Below are 15,978 nucleotides of genomic sequence, written 5' to 3'. Positions count from 1 at the left end.
AAGGAGGGCGGGGCCGTTTCTGGCTCTGACCTCACAAGGAGCCATTGTGAGGACAGGTCTCCGGTCAGGTATATAAGCAGGTGGCTGGGGCTGGCTTTTCGTCCATAAGTACAGGAAGCTCTTGGTGGTGACCTGTCGGACTCCCAGCTAGTTAGCGCATTTGGTGGTTGGCGGTCGGTGGTTGTGGTGTGTGGATCTTGGTTCTTTGATTTGGGGTTTTTGTTTTGTCTGGTTTTGGTTTTTGATTTCGATTTGTTGTTTTGGCTTGTTATTATTTTTGTTCTGCTAGCCTCCTCAGTGGGTGTTCCTGGTGAGGATGGGTGTGTTTAGTGAGACTAGTGAGTCTAGTGTAGTGTCGCAGGGGCCTGGCTCCTGCCACGAGCAGCCCTTCCTGGACCAGTACGAGGTCCTGAGGGCCATCGGGCGGGGTGAGTTTGGCCAGGTGCACCTGGCCCGCCATCGCCTGACGGGGGCAGAGGTGGCGGTGAAGGTGCTGAGGCTGTCGGTGCAGAACATCCCGGTGCTGTCGGAGCCGTACGTGCTGAAGAGGCTGGAGCACCCCAGCGTGGTGCGGCTTTTTCAGGTGATGGCCACCCGGGAGAAGCTGTACGTGGTGATGGAGCTGGCGGCGGGGGAGCAGCTGCTGCGGCGCATCCCGTGTGGGGGCATGCAGCCTGAGGAGGCCCGCAGAGTCTTCAGGGAGGTGGCGTGTGCCGTGGCCTACTGCCACGAGCAGGGCGTGGCGCACCGAGACCTCAAGCCCGAGAACATCATGGTGGACGCCGCGGGCCGCATCAAGCTCATCGACTTCGGCCTCGGCGCCAGGTTCAGGCCCGGGCAGAAGCTCCACAATTTCTGGGGAACTCTGGCGTACCTGGCCCCAGAGATCGTCCTGCGGCAGGAGTACGAGGGCCCCCCGGCCGACGTCTGGAGCCTGGGTGTCCTCCTCTACTTCATGTTGACAGGCAGCCGCCCGTTCAGGGCCCCCACGGCGCAGGACGTGCTGATGGCCATCGTGCAGGCCAGGTTCCACGTGCCCAGCTCTGTTCCCGCCCAGGCGCGGAGGCTCATCCGCCAGATCCTGACCATCAAGCCCGAGAAGCGGCCCACAGTCCAGCAGATCCTGCAGCACCCGTGGCTGCGGCAGGGCAAGCCGTGTGCACCCCACCGTCCCAGCCAGGCACTGCCTCAGCGCCCGGACCCCGCCCTCCTGACCGTTCTGTTCGACCTGGGCTTCGACCCCTACCACACCTGGCTGTCCCTGGCCAAAAGGAAGTTTGATGCGGCCATGGCCACCTACCTGCTCCTTAAGCACCAGCAAGGCCAGGGGGTAGGGTTCGCGTCCCAGGGCCGGCCTCTGCCTCCCTGGCTGAGGTCTCGCCCGCACCCCAAGGACCTGTCCCCTGTCCCGGTGCTGCCCCAGAGGAGCGCCAGCGAGCCTGCCCTGCGCACCTTCCCTGGGCCCCCTGAGAGTCTGCTGCCCCAGGAGGCCCAGGAGCCAGGCCACCAGGGCATCAGAGCTGCCAGCCTGCCCGCTGTTCCTCTGCGCTGCCCGCCCGCCGGGGCCCCCACTCTTGGCAGCTGCCTGCAGTCGGACTCTGACCTCCCCCTGACCGACTCCTCCGCGATCTTGTACGCGTGGTCCAGGACAGAGAGCAGCAGCGCCTTCTCCCAGGACACAGCCCCACGGCAAGGCCACACAAGTGCCTGGAAGCGGGTGAGGAGGACCATCAGCGCCTGCCTCCGAGGACTGTGTTGCTGCCTACCGTGGGCCAGCTCCAGAGTGGCCCCGACGCCACGGAGGAGAAACAGGCCACACCGTGAATGGCCAGCCTCCCAGGAGGTGGAGAGCTGAGCCAGACGGTGCCCGGGGATGCCCGACTCTCCTCTGCCCCCACCTGCCGAGGACCTCAGAGACCCTTCTGCCTGGGACACTTGCCCTGCCTGCCCTGTCTGCCCGCCCTGTCTGCCCCTCCCTTATTTCCCCCATTTTTCTCACTGGATTCCTAATAAATTGCTTTGAGATGAATTGGATCATGAGCTTTTCGTTCCCAAGATCAAAATGTAGGCGCATGGAAGGATGGTGGAGCCTCAGGCTAAGGGAGGGGCCCAGAGGTCACCATGTCTCCCAGGCCTGGATCTCTGTGCCTCCCTCTGCAGTGAAGATAGGGACACTGCAGGGGCCGGGAGTCACAATAGGTGGGACACATGGGCCTTGAGCAGGTAGTGACAATTCCCTTGCTTATGCTAGGACAGACAGATTCACTGCCCCTGACCCAGTGTAGAGGAGTCCCTTCCCTTGAGCCAGTGTAGACATGACTTTTACTTGGTGACCTTGGCCAGGAGGAATCCCTCCCTGAGCACTCAGGACAGGGTGGGTGTCAACTGTTGGAGATATGACCTCAAAAGGCCTGTGTTACCTCAGAGGGCCTGTGTGACCTCAGCGTTGTGAGGTGTCATCCTCATGACGCTGTGCAGGGAGGATGGGGTGGGCCTGCGGACATGGTGGCCTTCCCCAGCAGTGTTGGTGCTTCCCCACCCATCATGCTTCCTCCCACCCAGAATCATTTCATGGCTCCTCCGGAGGCTGGGCACGGTGTCCCCAGCACAGGGTGTAAGTCCGTCCGTCCTAGGGAGGCAGGTTCCGCCCTTCGCCTCCTCCACTTTTGAAGTTTCTCTCTTCAAATCACCACCTCAGAAGCTCTTGCAGGTTTCCCCAGTACTTAAAGCCCCGTGCTCCCCTTGGTGTCTAGGACAGGGTGGCCTGCTCCAGGTGTCCAGACCTGGGTCATTGGTCCCAGGCCTCCTGTGCGGCACTTGGACACGTTGTTCCCATCTGCCTCTTTGGTTATTGAGTCTCTTTATCTAATGGGCCGACACCTCCTGTGGCTCTCTTGTCACTTTGCCTGGGAAACTGGGTTTTTCTACCCCATGCGAACGTCCTTCCTCCAGGCTCAACGGGGTGCTTGGCACAGCCACAGAGATGTCCGATCAAATGGTTGAAGAGGAAGAAGCAAGGAGACCAGGCCCTGGTGCCCCAGGCAGGAGAGCCAGAGCCCATCTGAGGGTGATTTGTGCCCAGCAGACAGAGGCCAGGGTTGAGTGCCTCCATGTAGCCAGCCAGCAGCTCCCCAGAGGCATCTGCAGACTATTCATCAGTGCATGCCTGGAGTCTGGGGCTCCCGGGGGCACGTCCCACCACGTCAGTAGCTGCAACACAGGACGAGGAGCTCAAGGTCTCAGCGGACCTCTGATGTCCCTCAGCCCTAAGGGTTCAATTTGCACAGGACATGGCGCTTCCTGGGCAGGAGTCCCAACTGTGAGCTTCGGACAGGAGAGCCCTCAGTGGGTTTGGCTTCAGGGGCAGAGCGTGGGTTCTGGGCCTCAGCAAAGTCCTCTCATTTAATAGCCCAAGATGGAGGGGAAGGAGAAGTCGTGCAGGAAGGAGGGTAAGCCCGGGGACCACTGAGAGGCAAGGGGGAGAGGAAGAGAGCAGAAAGCTCCGTAGAGGGAGCGGAGAACAAGAGGTGACCCCAGAGCTGCTCCCGATCACACGGTGGGAGAGAGGAGGCACAGCACACCTGCAGACAGGCGCATCCAGGCTGAGCCCCTAGATAGCAGGCAGGGCACTGGCGTCACGCACGTGAGGTACTTGGGGAACTCTGCATGTGGGCAAGATGCCAAGCTCAGCTTGGGGCAAAGTGACACTTCTTGGCCATGCTGGCTGGAGAAGGAAGGTCCACAGCAGCATCTGCTCCTGTGTCACCTGCAGACAGAGGCCAACCCCTGTCACAGGGCTCGGGAGCAGGGGGAGTGGTCCAGGGACGCAGGGTCCTGTGGTGGGAGTGCAGTCAGGTTCTTGGAATTGCTCGTGCCCTTTCTCCCCTTGTGACTGGGGCAGCTGCTGGACGGCCCCTGGACCCTGGGAAGCCGAGGTCCACTGCAGGAGATGCTCGGGGAGTGACACCAACGAGAGCAGTCTGCACGGAGCCCGCATCACAGACTCCAGAGGGCAGAGGGAAGGGCACAGGGCCGCCGGGACCAGGGACAGTGCAGAGAAAGAACTGTGGACAGCATCACCAGGGCCAGAAGGAGGAGACACAGGACGGTACACCCAGGACGTCACGACGGCACCGTGTGCCCGCTCTGTCAGGCCGAGTCCTCTGTCACTGCCCCTTCAGAAGCACTCCAATGACTCCGATGGTCCAGAGCTTGCCTGGTCACTTCCTTGATGAACGAGAGCCTCTGGGGGACGTGCATCAGGACAGAAAGTGAGTCCCAAAGTCACACATGCAAGTGGAGACACCCCTGTGGGTCTCAGGAGGCCTCCTGTCCCCGTCGCCTGTCTTTCCTTCCACTGCCTACCAGTCCCTGTGGCCAGGGTGTGCCCTCACTGCTAAGTCTGATCCTCTTCTTTGCAATGGGTGACCACCTTGGATTTGGGACAGTTTGTGAAGTGATGGTCCTGCAGAGCTCAGAAAGGGCAGTTTAACTTGCAAGGTTAAAACTGCTTGGAGAAAATAAGCCTCCAGTGTTCCTGAAATGTTGGGTCCATTAAAGAGTGGGAGACTATGTGGGGTCTGGTTTCATGATTCCACCCCTTCTCACTCCTACCCCATGACTCAGGCTGCTGGCTTTCAGCAGAGTGTCCAACCCTGCCTGACGTCCTGAAGAAGCCCTGGCTGAAGGGCCGGCACACTTCTGACCCCGCCCCAGCCTGGCCTCTTGGACTGTGACAATGATCATCCCTTCCCCCAGCCCCAGGTGTGCCGTCCTCTCCTCTGGGCAGGCGGAGCTTGAGAAGGAAGAGCACGGATGGATGTCCCTCCAGAATCCATGGCTCTCGGGTAAAATTCAGGCCTCATTTTAAAATCATGTTCTAGCATTTCAGTGTCAATGTATGTTTTTAAACCCTCAGTGCAAGCACGAAGGGGACCTTTGTGATTCTTTTCATCTGTAAGGCATGGGTGTTTTGCCACAGCATGAGCTCAAATGAGAAGAGTCTTGGGAGGTGAAGCAGCTGGTTCTTCATTCTCTCTTTAAGCCAGGACCATGGATCAGCCCATGGAAAGAGAGGAAAACATTTCCTGTCTAAGAACATCCAAGGAAGAAGATTCCAAAACCAGTTCATTCATTTATCTATGTTTTTTATTTGGTGTCTATAGATGTCACAGTTGGGGTACCAGTATGCAAAGATACAAGCCAGCCTATCTGGTTAGGCGCGGTGGCACACACCTGTAATCCCAGCGGCTCAGGAGGCTGAGGCAGGAGGATTCAAAGTTCAAAGTCAGTCTCAGCAACTTAGTGAAGCCCTAAGTGACTCAGCAAGACCTACTCTCTAAATAAAGTATATTTTTTAGAAAGGGTTGGGGATGTGGTTCAGTGGTAAAGCACCCCTGGGTTCAATCCTTGGTACCAAAACAAAAACAAGACAGCCTGCCTGAAGATCTCATGGCTGGGGAGGAGGAAACCACAATAGTCCGGCCCTGACAGAGGTGGGGTGTCCCACATGCTGCCATCCTAGGGCTAGGGTTGGCTGGGACAAGTTGTGTTTGGCCTCAACAGTGTTGTTGTGCTACCTTAGTTTTTAAAATTGTGGAGAAGTTTCTAACAGAAGTTTGGGAAATTCATGTGCACATATGAACATATACTCCCCACATGCACTTCAATCCAGATTTCCAAAGTCTCTCTAAAAACTTAGGAGGTCCAAGAGACAGCGTGACCACAATCCTGCCTCACATGATGGGGTGGTGCCCAGGATTCTGCCTCTTCAGATGGGCACATGCCTTAGCCCTTCACGGTACCACCAGTGCCCAGAGACATCCCAGAGGGACCATCTGTGTTGCCAGCTGGTCTCTGTGGCCTTTTGACTTGGTGACCTGTGGGGTAGAGCTGCACAGTCTAATAGAAATATAAGGGTAGTCATAGATGCAAGGTACACATGGGATTTAAATTTTCTAGTGGTTACATTTAAAAATGAAAGAAAGCAACATGTAAAATTTATTTTAGTCATATATTATTATAAAGGGATGATATAATCAATATAAAAATTATAAATGCAATATTTATACTCTTTGAAATCTTCAAAATCTAGTGCCTTTATTACTCTGCCAGCACATGTCAATTTGCATTTCAGTTGTGTGATAATGAACTGTGGCTAGTGAGGACAGGATTAGCCAGGACAGTGTGATAGCGCAGTGCCTGGTGGAGCAGGTGAGTGTCTGGGCTGGAAAGAGGCTGAGGCCCAGCAACCAGTGCTGGGCAGGAAGTGATTTCTCATCATCTCTAGCAATTAGAGAAATGCACATCAAAATCACCCTAAGATTCCATCTCGCTCCAGTCAGAATGGCAATTATCAAGAATACAAGCAACAATAAGCGTTGGCGAGGATGTGGGGGAAAACGTTCACTCATACATTGCTGGTGGGACTGCAGATTGGTGCAACTGCATTGGAAAGCAGTGTGGAGATTCCTCAGAAAACTTGGAATGGAACCACCATTTGACCCAGCTATCCCATTCCTTGGTTTATACCCAAAGGACCTAAGATTAGCATCCTGCAGTGACACAGCCACATCAATCTTTATAGGAGCTCAATTCACAATAGCTAGGGACCAGCATAGGTGCCCTTCAACAGATGAATGGATAAAGAAAATGTGGTACACATACACAACGGAATATTACTCAGCCTTAAAGAAGAATGGAATTATGGCATTTGCAGGTAAACAAATAGAACTAGAGAATATCATACTAAGTGAAATAAGCCAGTCCCCCCAAACCAAAGGCCAAATGTTTTCTCTGATAAGCAGTTTCTGATCCATAGTGGCAGAGGGTGGGTAGGAAGAATGAAGAAACTTTGGATTGTATAGAGGGAAATGAGGGGAGGGTCTGTGGGGATGGGAAGGACAGTGGAATTAGACAGACACTATTACCCTCTATACATGTATGCATACATTACAGGTGTGTCTCAGCACCATGTACAACCAGAGGAATGAGAAGTTGTGCTCCATTTGTGTAAAATGTGCCAACATGCATTCTCCTGTCATGTATAAGTAATTAGAACACATTTAATTTTTTTTAAAGGAAGTGCTTTTTGTAATTTCTTTTATTCAGAATTAGAAGCCACTGGAAATCCTTTTAGGACTCCAGCCCAGTATTTTATTGAAGTTTGTTGTCGTAGTTAACATTCCTCCTATTACAGTTAGATCTACCTACCTGTAGACTGTCGTACATGTATATAGAGAAAAACTGAGTAGAACTTTCTAGAAGTTCCCAAACTGGTTTAGAGTGCTGCAGTTTCAAGTGGAACTGCAGAAGAACAGCATACAGGAGGAACCAGACTTGGGCCCTGCTGCAGGATCAACAGGAGCAACCTCATTGGTTCTCCCTCATGTAGGCATGTGCAAGATTGTATTTATAGAAGGAGGGACCCGTGTGTGAGTGTAAGCGTGTGTGCACACACATGGTGGGGGGTGGAAAACACTTCTCTGTAATATAATGTTCCAGAACATATAAAATGATCTCTCCGTGTTAGTTGTTTACTTGGAGTGTTTCCCAGCCCCTTCATTCATCTTTCATGAATCGTTTATTTGCTTTAAATCCCATTATCCTGGGTGGCCCAAAGGAAGTCGGGTACCAGGTATGGCCACGATTCGCTAAAAGAGGACTTTAAAAAATGCATGTGTCACATACAACGACTTAAACCATAAAGGGGTTATTTAGTCACTATGTGACTCTACCAAACTCATGTTGAGTGAGTAATTATGGATTTGATTGTACAATTATAATCTGTTTTAAATTATTGTTAAACCCCATTTTTATTGAATAAATCAGGACAATATCTTTTGTAGAAACAGATTTTTTAGAAAAAAGGAAATTGACTGTGAAGAAAGAATTTACCCCTAAACCTTCCAGCCAAAGTGACTGAGTTATTCAGTCCCTCCCCAAACCCTCTGTAAGTTGATCTGAGAGCAAAGGGAAACGAAGACTATTTTATGGCTCGTGTGGAATGAAGACAAGTCTCTGCTCCGAGTCAGTGGCCATCTCCACGTGGCCGTGCTCTGTGGCTCTTTTCCATGTGAGGGTGGAATGCACCTGAGGACAATGCTTCTAGACTGCCTGCAGACAGAGTCGCTGAAGGGTTTGTTTGCCCACATAACCGGGTCTCCTGGCCTTTTCTTCTTTCTCTTCTCCTCACGTGCTTCCTTTTTATTTTAATTGATGATCGGCCCTTCCTTACCTGTCAATCAACTGGAACATTGCTCCATCATTCCCACCACGGCTTGGTAGCAGCAGGTGGTTTCCTTTAATGAATTCCTTCAATGCGAATCTTATGTATCCAGGCAAAGTCTGGGACAGAAACCCACCCAAACCCAGAAATACATGCTAAGGAATTCCCCAGGGCGTGTTCAATGAAAGGGTTATGTTACAGCCTTCTGTAAACTCCTTTATATTCCCCACTCCTGTCTGGAAAGGCAGAAAGGGAAGCCAGATGTGACTGTGGTGTAATGGCAGCTATCAGAACCAGGGTGGTGGGAAAGGTATGCCCCCAGCCAGGAAGACTCTGGGTGGGGCAGAGGCTGGGCCTCACACACCGGCCTTCTGCCACTCAGCTGTCCATCCCACTGAATGCACAGTATGATCATTCATCTAGGAAAGGCAACCCGGGGCCAGAGAATCCATTCAGAGGGGAAGTACGGGAAGGACGTAAGATAACGCTCAGACGTGTGTGCGCATGTGCACATGCGTGTACACACGTGTGCATCATGCCCCCTACACGAGCATTCCCAGCTGGATCGCACCAATAGCTGGCTTTGCTCTTGCTCAGGAGAGGGGGGAAGGCAAGTGAGGGTGATGTTACTATGGAGATAGGCTGAAGCAACTCGCCTGACATGGAAAGGGAAGTTTCCTGCTCAGCCTGCTACTTTAATATCAACCTGCCACATTCCTTACAAATGACAGCAGCAGCTCGTGTCTTCCAGCAACATATTCAAAGACAACACAGAGTACAAGTATCCCAGTAAGAAAAGACAGCACATTAAGTGGAGGTAACTAAGGGAACTTTAATATTTGATTCCTTGCAAAAGGTATGGATGACCTTAAAAGAAAGCAGCATAGTCTAGTTATGCACCACAGGGCTGGCAACAGCCAGGAGACTTTACCAAAGACACCCTAAGCCTGCAGGGTCGAGGGCAAGGAGGGAGACCTGAATACCAGAAGAGGCAAGGAGGACCCCCTGGTGGAAGACACAATACCTGAAACCCAGCTCCTGCTGATTTCCTGCTTGAAAAAAAACCAGAGGGCAAGAGACCCTGAAGCAGCCCCTGAAGTCCAGCCTCCTGGGCACAGAGCAAGGGGACCATGGGGCAGAGGGAAAAGGGAAAATTTCCAGTGCACACATCCATTCCTATAGGACCAAGCTGTTCATCTCTCAAAGGATGAGGGCAAGCTGGCTGAGACAGGGGAATCTCCATGAGCAGAGCAGTTCTGTGGGTCTAGTTACAGGGTCGGGGGCATTTAAGAACCTGAGATTAAGCTGCCTGTTTCTAGGGCTGAAATAGGGGTGATGTTCAAGATGTTGGAATTTCACAGGACTCAGAGGTTTGCTTGGAAGGCCAAGGAGCCCAAATGCCACCTGGTAGCGATCTCAGGACGGTGAGGAGTCTGCCACATCACAGTCAGTGGGAATGGGAGGCAGACGGGTCTCTGCAAGCTGCCCTCTAGTCTGTGCACTTGGTAGTGGGAAAGTCAAAAGCCCATTGGTATCACCCAGATAGCAACACAGACCACAGTAAGTGGGGCAGGCCAAGTCACGAAAGCCATGTAATTCTATGCTTGAACTTGAAAGCCATATTCTGGGTATATAAACATATAAAACACATATGTTTATAACACAGGAAAATTACAATAATTTCTCCAATGTTTTCCAAGGATTTAGGAAAATGAATTGGGAAATTTTTCAGGCTCATTGTTTTTGGTAAGGTGACACATGCACACAAAGTAATAGACAAGGATTCACAACAATTTGAGCTCACCACAGGACTTCACAACTCAGAGTCCTTCTGCCTTAAGGGCCCCATATTTGCCATGGGACTGTGTCATTACAGAAGCCCATTTGCCCATGGCTTATTCTTCAATGGACGAACCAGTCACAAATTTGTCAAGACTTAGATATGTGGATTCTTCCAGAAGGCTGGGACTTGGACCAAAGGAAGCCTTCTTCCAAAACCCTTCTCACACACACGAAATTCATAATAGAACCCTATGGCTATCATCTTGGGAGACTGTGTTTAAGATAATTATGATCTTTTTCCATAATTCCTTAGGGAAAAGGTAAATGAAAATGTCTTCAGTGGTAAAGAACACAGTGAGCTTTGCAATCAGCACGCTTCCATCAATTCCAGGCCCTTCACAAGGTTTTTGAAATATGAAACCAACATGCTGGGACATGGCATAGTCCAGAGGATGAAGGGGCATCCAGGGAAAATACCAGCACCGACAGCCATGGCAAACTACCATCCTCGATGTTGCAGTGGGTTAAACTGTGTGCCCCCAAGTATTTGCTGGAGTCCTAGCCCCCGGTATCTTCTTTGGAAACCCTGTGCAGATGTGATCCAGTTAAGATAGGGTCAAACAGCTTTGCATGGTGCCCTCCTAAGAAGGAGAGGGACTCATGGACACAGTCCCAGAGGGAAGATGGCCCACGACTCAACCTTCGTTCCTATGCCCATGACAGAGCCTTTCCTCTGACCCCTAAATCTCCCAGCTCCCCGCATCTCCGCCCCAGTCACTACCTTCGCACAGACCCTGAGAGCTCGGCCGGCACAGCAGAGGCCTCTCTCCACGGAGAGAGAGCTCCTTCCTTGCAGGGTTTCTCTAGCTCCAATCTTTCTTGCAGCAGTCAGGCCATTACCATTGGGATGTCCAGTCAAAGTCTAGGTCCTTGTGATACCACCGTTTACCGGCGACGAGTTCTGCTCCCTCTAATGCTGAAGTTTGAACACTAGAGAAGCACGCCAAGGCAAGCATATTAAGCAGGTTTTATTTAAAAGTAGTAATAATACAGACCTCTCCTGGGAGAGAGAAGGGGGCCATGACTGATGTTCTAAAGTCCCAAGAAGTGAGCCACCCTACATCTTTTATAGGTTAAGGTCTCTTTTGTTCTCCAGTTCTTTCCCCCCTTATCTCTCCTTCCTGCCTAGTAACTAGGCCTGGTTTTGCAGGTGAGATGTAAAAAGTGAGAAGCAGATGGGTCAGGCGGAGGGCCAAAGTGATTCAGGCAGGTAAGGGCCCAGGGGGCATTAATTAGCAGCTCCATGCTTGCAGTCCTTGACAAGGGCAGGTAAACTTGGTAATCAATGGGCTCCGGAGATCCTTGACATTCCATTCTCCCAGGGGCAGTCTCCAACTTCCAGAGGCAGGTAGCTTCATGGCCTCCATTTCCTCAATTTGACCCAATCCCCTATTTCTACACTTCCTGTCCCCAATTCTGGCTTCACTTGATGTCCCAAACAAAGAACTGAGTGAGACACATGAAGGAACCAAAGGAGTACACTTATTGAAGGTGAAGATAACACTCTGTTAGGTTGAATGCAGTGGACCTAGCAAGAGAGACAGGCTCAAGGCCCCAGTGTCTGAAAATTAGGTTCTGATATCCTGAACTGTGGGGTTATCTTATGATACCTTATTAGAATATTTCCCAAACACCTACCTCCCATTGTTACTTTATTTTTTTTATTGTAAACAAATGGGATACATGTTGTTTCTTTGTACATGTAGTAACAGCATACCATTTGCATATATTTACATAGAGTAATGATGTTTGATTCATTCCATTTTTTCCTTCCCCCCACCCCTCCCACCTCTCTTTTCCCTCTATACAGTCCCTCCTTCCTCCATTCTTGTCCCCCTCCCACCCCCCATTAAGTGTCATCATCCGCTTATCAGTGAGATCATTCCTCTTTTGGATTTTTGAGATTGGCTTATCTCACTTAACATGATATTCTCCAATTTCAGAGAGAGAGAGGAGAGAGACACAGGGTTATACATAAATCTTTATGTTTCATAGATGTTTATATAAATGTATGTAGATGCATGAAATGACAAAGGGGAGACAGCAAGCAGGACCGTCTGGGCAGCCCTGACCTGTGCCTGGCCAGGGTGTGTGGCAGCTCCACTCTGCACCACCCATTGACTGGCTGCACAGGGCACAGGACCTGGGGTGGGGTGTGCAACCAGGTGGCCCATCCCTGGGACCTGCCTGCACGGGGCAGACTTTCCCACACTTGCTCACGCTTCTCACTCTGTCTGCCCTCCTTCCTCACTCCTGGTGGTTTTTTTTTTTAAACTCAGGTATTTTTTCTTCCAACTTCTCTCCTCCTGCCTCTCCTGGCCTCTCTCCCTCTCCCTGGCTCCCCCCTGCTCTGTCCTCCATCTCTCCCCACCTCTCACCTGGCTTCCCTCCTCCCTCCTGGCTCCCTCTTCCTCCTCCCCACCAGCCCCAGCCCTTCCCTTCCCTGTCCCCATGACCCCTGGCAGCCTGGACACCTCCCTCCACAGCCTCCTTTCACTGACCCCATCACACCCACCTCTGTCCCCATTCAGCCTTAATTTCTGGTTAATATGTTCTCAGTCAAGAAAAGAAGAAAAAAAGAGGAGTGGGGGGAGGAGAGGAATCTTATGAATAAATCTTTTTGTCACGTGAGGAGCTAATCTGCCAATGCTGCTGCTGCTTTTGCAGTTTTTATGCTGCATGTGAAGTAGGGATCCGGAGGCCCCAATTCAGACCCACTGGAGGCAGCTCTGGGGAGGCCCTGCAACCTCCTCGCCCAGAAAGAAACCGGAGGAAAGAAAGATGCCTGCACCCCTCGCCTTGACCAAGCCTGTGTTGGTACCAGAGAACTCGGGACCCAGGCCCAGCCCTCCCTGCCATCGGCTGTTACTCAATCCACTGAGCCATGACGGGACTGGGTGGACCGCGGCCAAGCCTCCATTTCCCCATCTACACCCCTGGAGCTGGAGGACTGAGGTGGGTGTGGGAGGGTCACTCTAGGGAGTGAAAGCAGCTTTCAGAACCAACACTGAGAGTCACATCAGCAGAGAAGTGACAACATTCCCCCAAGTTACTCTTCACAAATGATGGGGTGCATTTTAGAGTGGGGGATGAGCCGTGGTGGCTTCCAGCTGGAGCCTGTAAAGCAGGCCTGCTGCTGCTGCTGCAGATTCAAAGACGCTGGGAAGAATGTCTGCTCCCTGTTTTGGGGTGTCATGCCAACCACAAAGGCTGGGCCTGACACTGAGCCAGATGCTGGCTCTGACACTGCTCAGCAGAGCAGGGCCCATGTCTGATGTCCGGACACTCCTCTGGGAAGAGACAGGACACAGCTGGAGCTGCCCACAGGGGACTGACTTGTGTGCAAGGTGGGGAGCCCCAGAGACCAGAGGCTACCAAGCTCAGATGTCCTAAATGGAATTCCTGCTTTGGGGTAAAGGTGGATTCAGTCCTGGAGGCCAACTATCCTGGATTTGAATCCTGACCCTGCTGCATGCTAGGGGGAGCAACACTGGCACCCTGTCATGACGGGGGTGTAGTCAGACCTCACAGGCAGACTGCATGGAGGCTACACAGTACGGCCACAGCATTGCCCGATAAATGGCATTGATCCATATTTTCTGAACTTGCTTCTGCTTGCCGGCCTCCAGGGGGCTAGTGAGGGGCAGTGACTGAGGCTGACTCCCTGGCAGGCAGCTGGCCTGAGTCTCCACCTCAGGATCTGGCTCCCATGTGCTCTCTGATTACATCCCTCCTGGGCCTCAGTTTTCCCACCTATAAAATGGGGATGATCAGGATGGATGTAGAGACTGTCCTCACATGAAGGAAGGGTAATTGTCATGTGACCAGCTATGATTTGCAGAGGAGTGAGCTTAGGGTGCAGGCCCTGGGTTCAAATTTCAGCACTATCATGTACTTCATTACTAGCTGTGTGACCATAGATAAATCACTTCACCTCTCTGTGCTTCTACATCTCATCTATGAAATGTGCCTGCCCTCACTGGGCTGTCCTGGTGTTTCAGTCTGGACTCCATAACTATGGTTTCTGATCCAGAGGACAGAACACAGGTCTTGGGCTTCTCGGACATTCGAGGCTCAGGGTACCAAGTGGAGTGTTGTGAATTGACAGTATAAATCTACAAGTTGCAACTACAACAAGAAACTGCAGGAGATGCTTGGTCACCACACACATCTCTTGTCCCACTCTAGACCATTCAGAGGCACTTCTCAAATGTGTTGATGGCATCCTACCTCCAACATCTGCTTCTCTGGGCTGTAGGCTTTCCAATGTCCACACAAGGTAGACTGGAAGTGCCAGGAAGCTCATGCTCTGGAACAATTTGTAACCAATGGCCTGTGAGATTGTGGAGGAATGTCCCAGCTTCCTGCCCCTCAGAGCACCATTCACAACCTCCAAAGCACCCCCGCAGGACTGAGTCCCTGCTCATCAATGCACCTGCATTGGTTTTCTTTTCTTCCCCCATCTTACCTGGGGAGCACCTGCCTTCCTAGGGTGGCTTACATTTGCATCCCGCAGAGGCCCTTTAATCCACCCATTTTTACACTGTAAATTCTGATGGACAGTTCCAGGAGTGCTGAGAATTTCCAAAAAGCAAATGTGCCCTAGACTCAGGGGAGAGGTGGTACCTGCAGGCAGGTGATGTTGAGAAGAAGTCTGAAAGAAGATCAGTGTGGTAGTCAGCTTTCCATTACTGTGAAAAAACACCTGACAAGCCACTTAAGGAGAGGAAAGGTTTATTTTGGCTCACGGTTTCAGAGGTTGCCACCCATGACTGTTGCTTTGGGCCTGTGGTGAGGCAGCCCTACATGGTGGGGAAAGAATGCAGGAGCAAAGTCAGGAAGCAGGAGGTTGTTTGGGGAGACTCCCACTATCCCCTTCAAGGGCACACTCCCAATGACCTAACTTCCTTCCATGAGGTCCCATCTCCTTATAGCCTAGAGACCAAGCCTTCAACACATGGGCCTTGGGGAGCATTCAAGATCCAATTATGGCCAATAGTTCATAGGGCAGTGTAAAGGGGTCCCAGGCAGGGGAACAGCTTGGCAGAAGCCCTGTGTTGGGGGGAAGAGGGCACAATGTTGGCAGAGAGTTAAGGGGCACTGTGTGATCTAGAAAGTCATGTCACATCCCTGAGCTTCCCTCTTATAGCCTCTGCAGAGCAGGAGGCAGAACTTAGAAGTTCTTAATGAGAAAGTGGGCCCAAGAGTGGGACTCAAGAATAACAATGCAGGCATCGAATGCTTACAATGGAAGCACAAGGCAAGACCCCGTGTTTAGTTCACTTTTTTCCTCCAAAGCCTTTACCCTCCTGGAGTGACATTAGCACCGTGGGGTGGGGGAGTATCAGAGAAACTCATATGCCAGTGGCTGCAAAGAATGCTATCCACAGTAAGAAATTTAGTGAAGAAAATTAAAGCAAGAGCAGAGAGTACAAGACAAGGGAAATATTTTAAATACGACCTCTGAGAGCAGAGACTTGAAGCAGGTAGAGGAACTCACCATGTGAAGACTCGGGTATGAGCAAGACAGGAAGAGTCAGCAGTATGTGCTAAGGTCCTGGGGCAGGAGGTACTCATTGGAGATACAGCAATGAGGCTGGTGTGGCTGGAACATGGTCAGCAAGGTGGAAGGGAATGATGGGAGAGGAGGATGGAACGATTGTGGGTTCAGGTTCTCCAGGGCTTTGTGGACCCAGTGAGGAGTTCGGCTTTTAACATGCATGAGCAGGAATCTGGGAGTCACAGGTGGCTTGGAGGAGACCCCTGATTTGTAGTGCAGGATCATCCTGGCCAAGGCAGGGAAAGGCCCAGTGGAGGGCAGAGAAGGAAGCAGGCAGGTGACTGATGGTCTTGCCCTGCCCCACTGCCACGAGTCTGCTCCTGTCCCTGAAGTGCTGCATCCCCTGACG

At 51.8% G+C, this 15,978-nt stretch overlaps 1 protein-coding gene across 1 annotated transcript; it reads left to right on the top strand.

The window, feature by feature from the left end:
- Nucleotides 1-316: 316 nt before the first annotated feature.
- Nucleotides 317-1,855, top strand: LOC306667706 (sperm motility kinase 2B-like; the record flags this gene model as incomplete). Its single annotated transcript, XM_079150414.1, has 1 exon — nucleotides 317-1,855. One exon carries the CDS (start codon nucleotides 317-319, stop codon nucleotides 1,853-1,855), a length of 1,539 nt encoding a protein of 512 aa, XP_079006540.1.
- Nucleotides 1,856-15,978: the final 14,123 nt, after the last annotated feature.

This window comes from Sciurus vulgaris (assembly GCF_902686455.1).
Source record: "Sciurus vulgaris genome assembly, chromosome: 8".
Taxonomy (NCBI): Eukaryota; Metazoa; Chordata; class Mammalia; order Rodentia; family Sciuridae; genus Sciurus; species Sciurus vulgaris.
The sequence above is the reverse complement of the archived record's forward strand: the minus strand, read 5'-3'. Positions and strand labels throughout refer to the sequence as shown.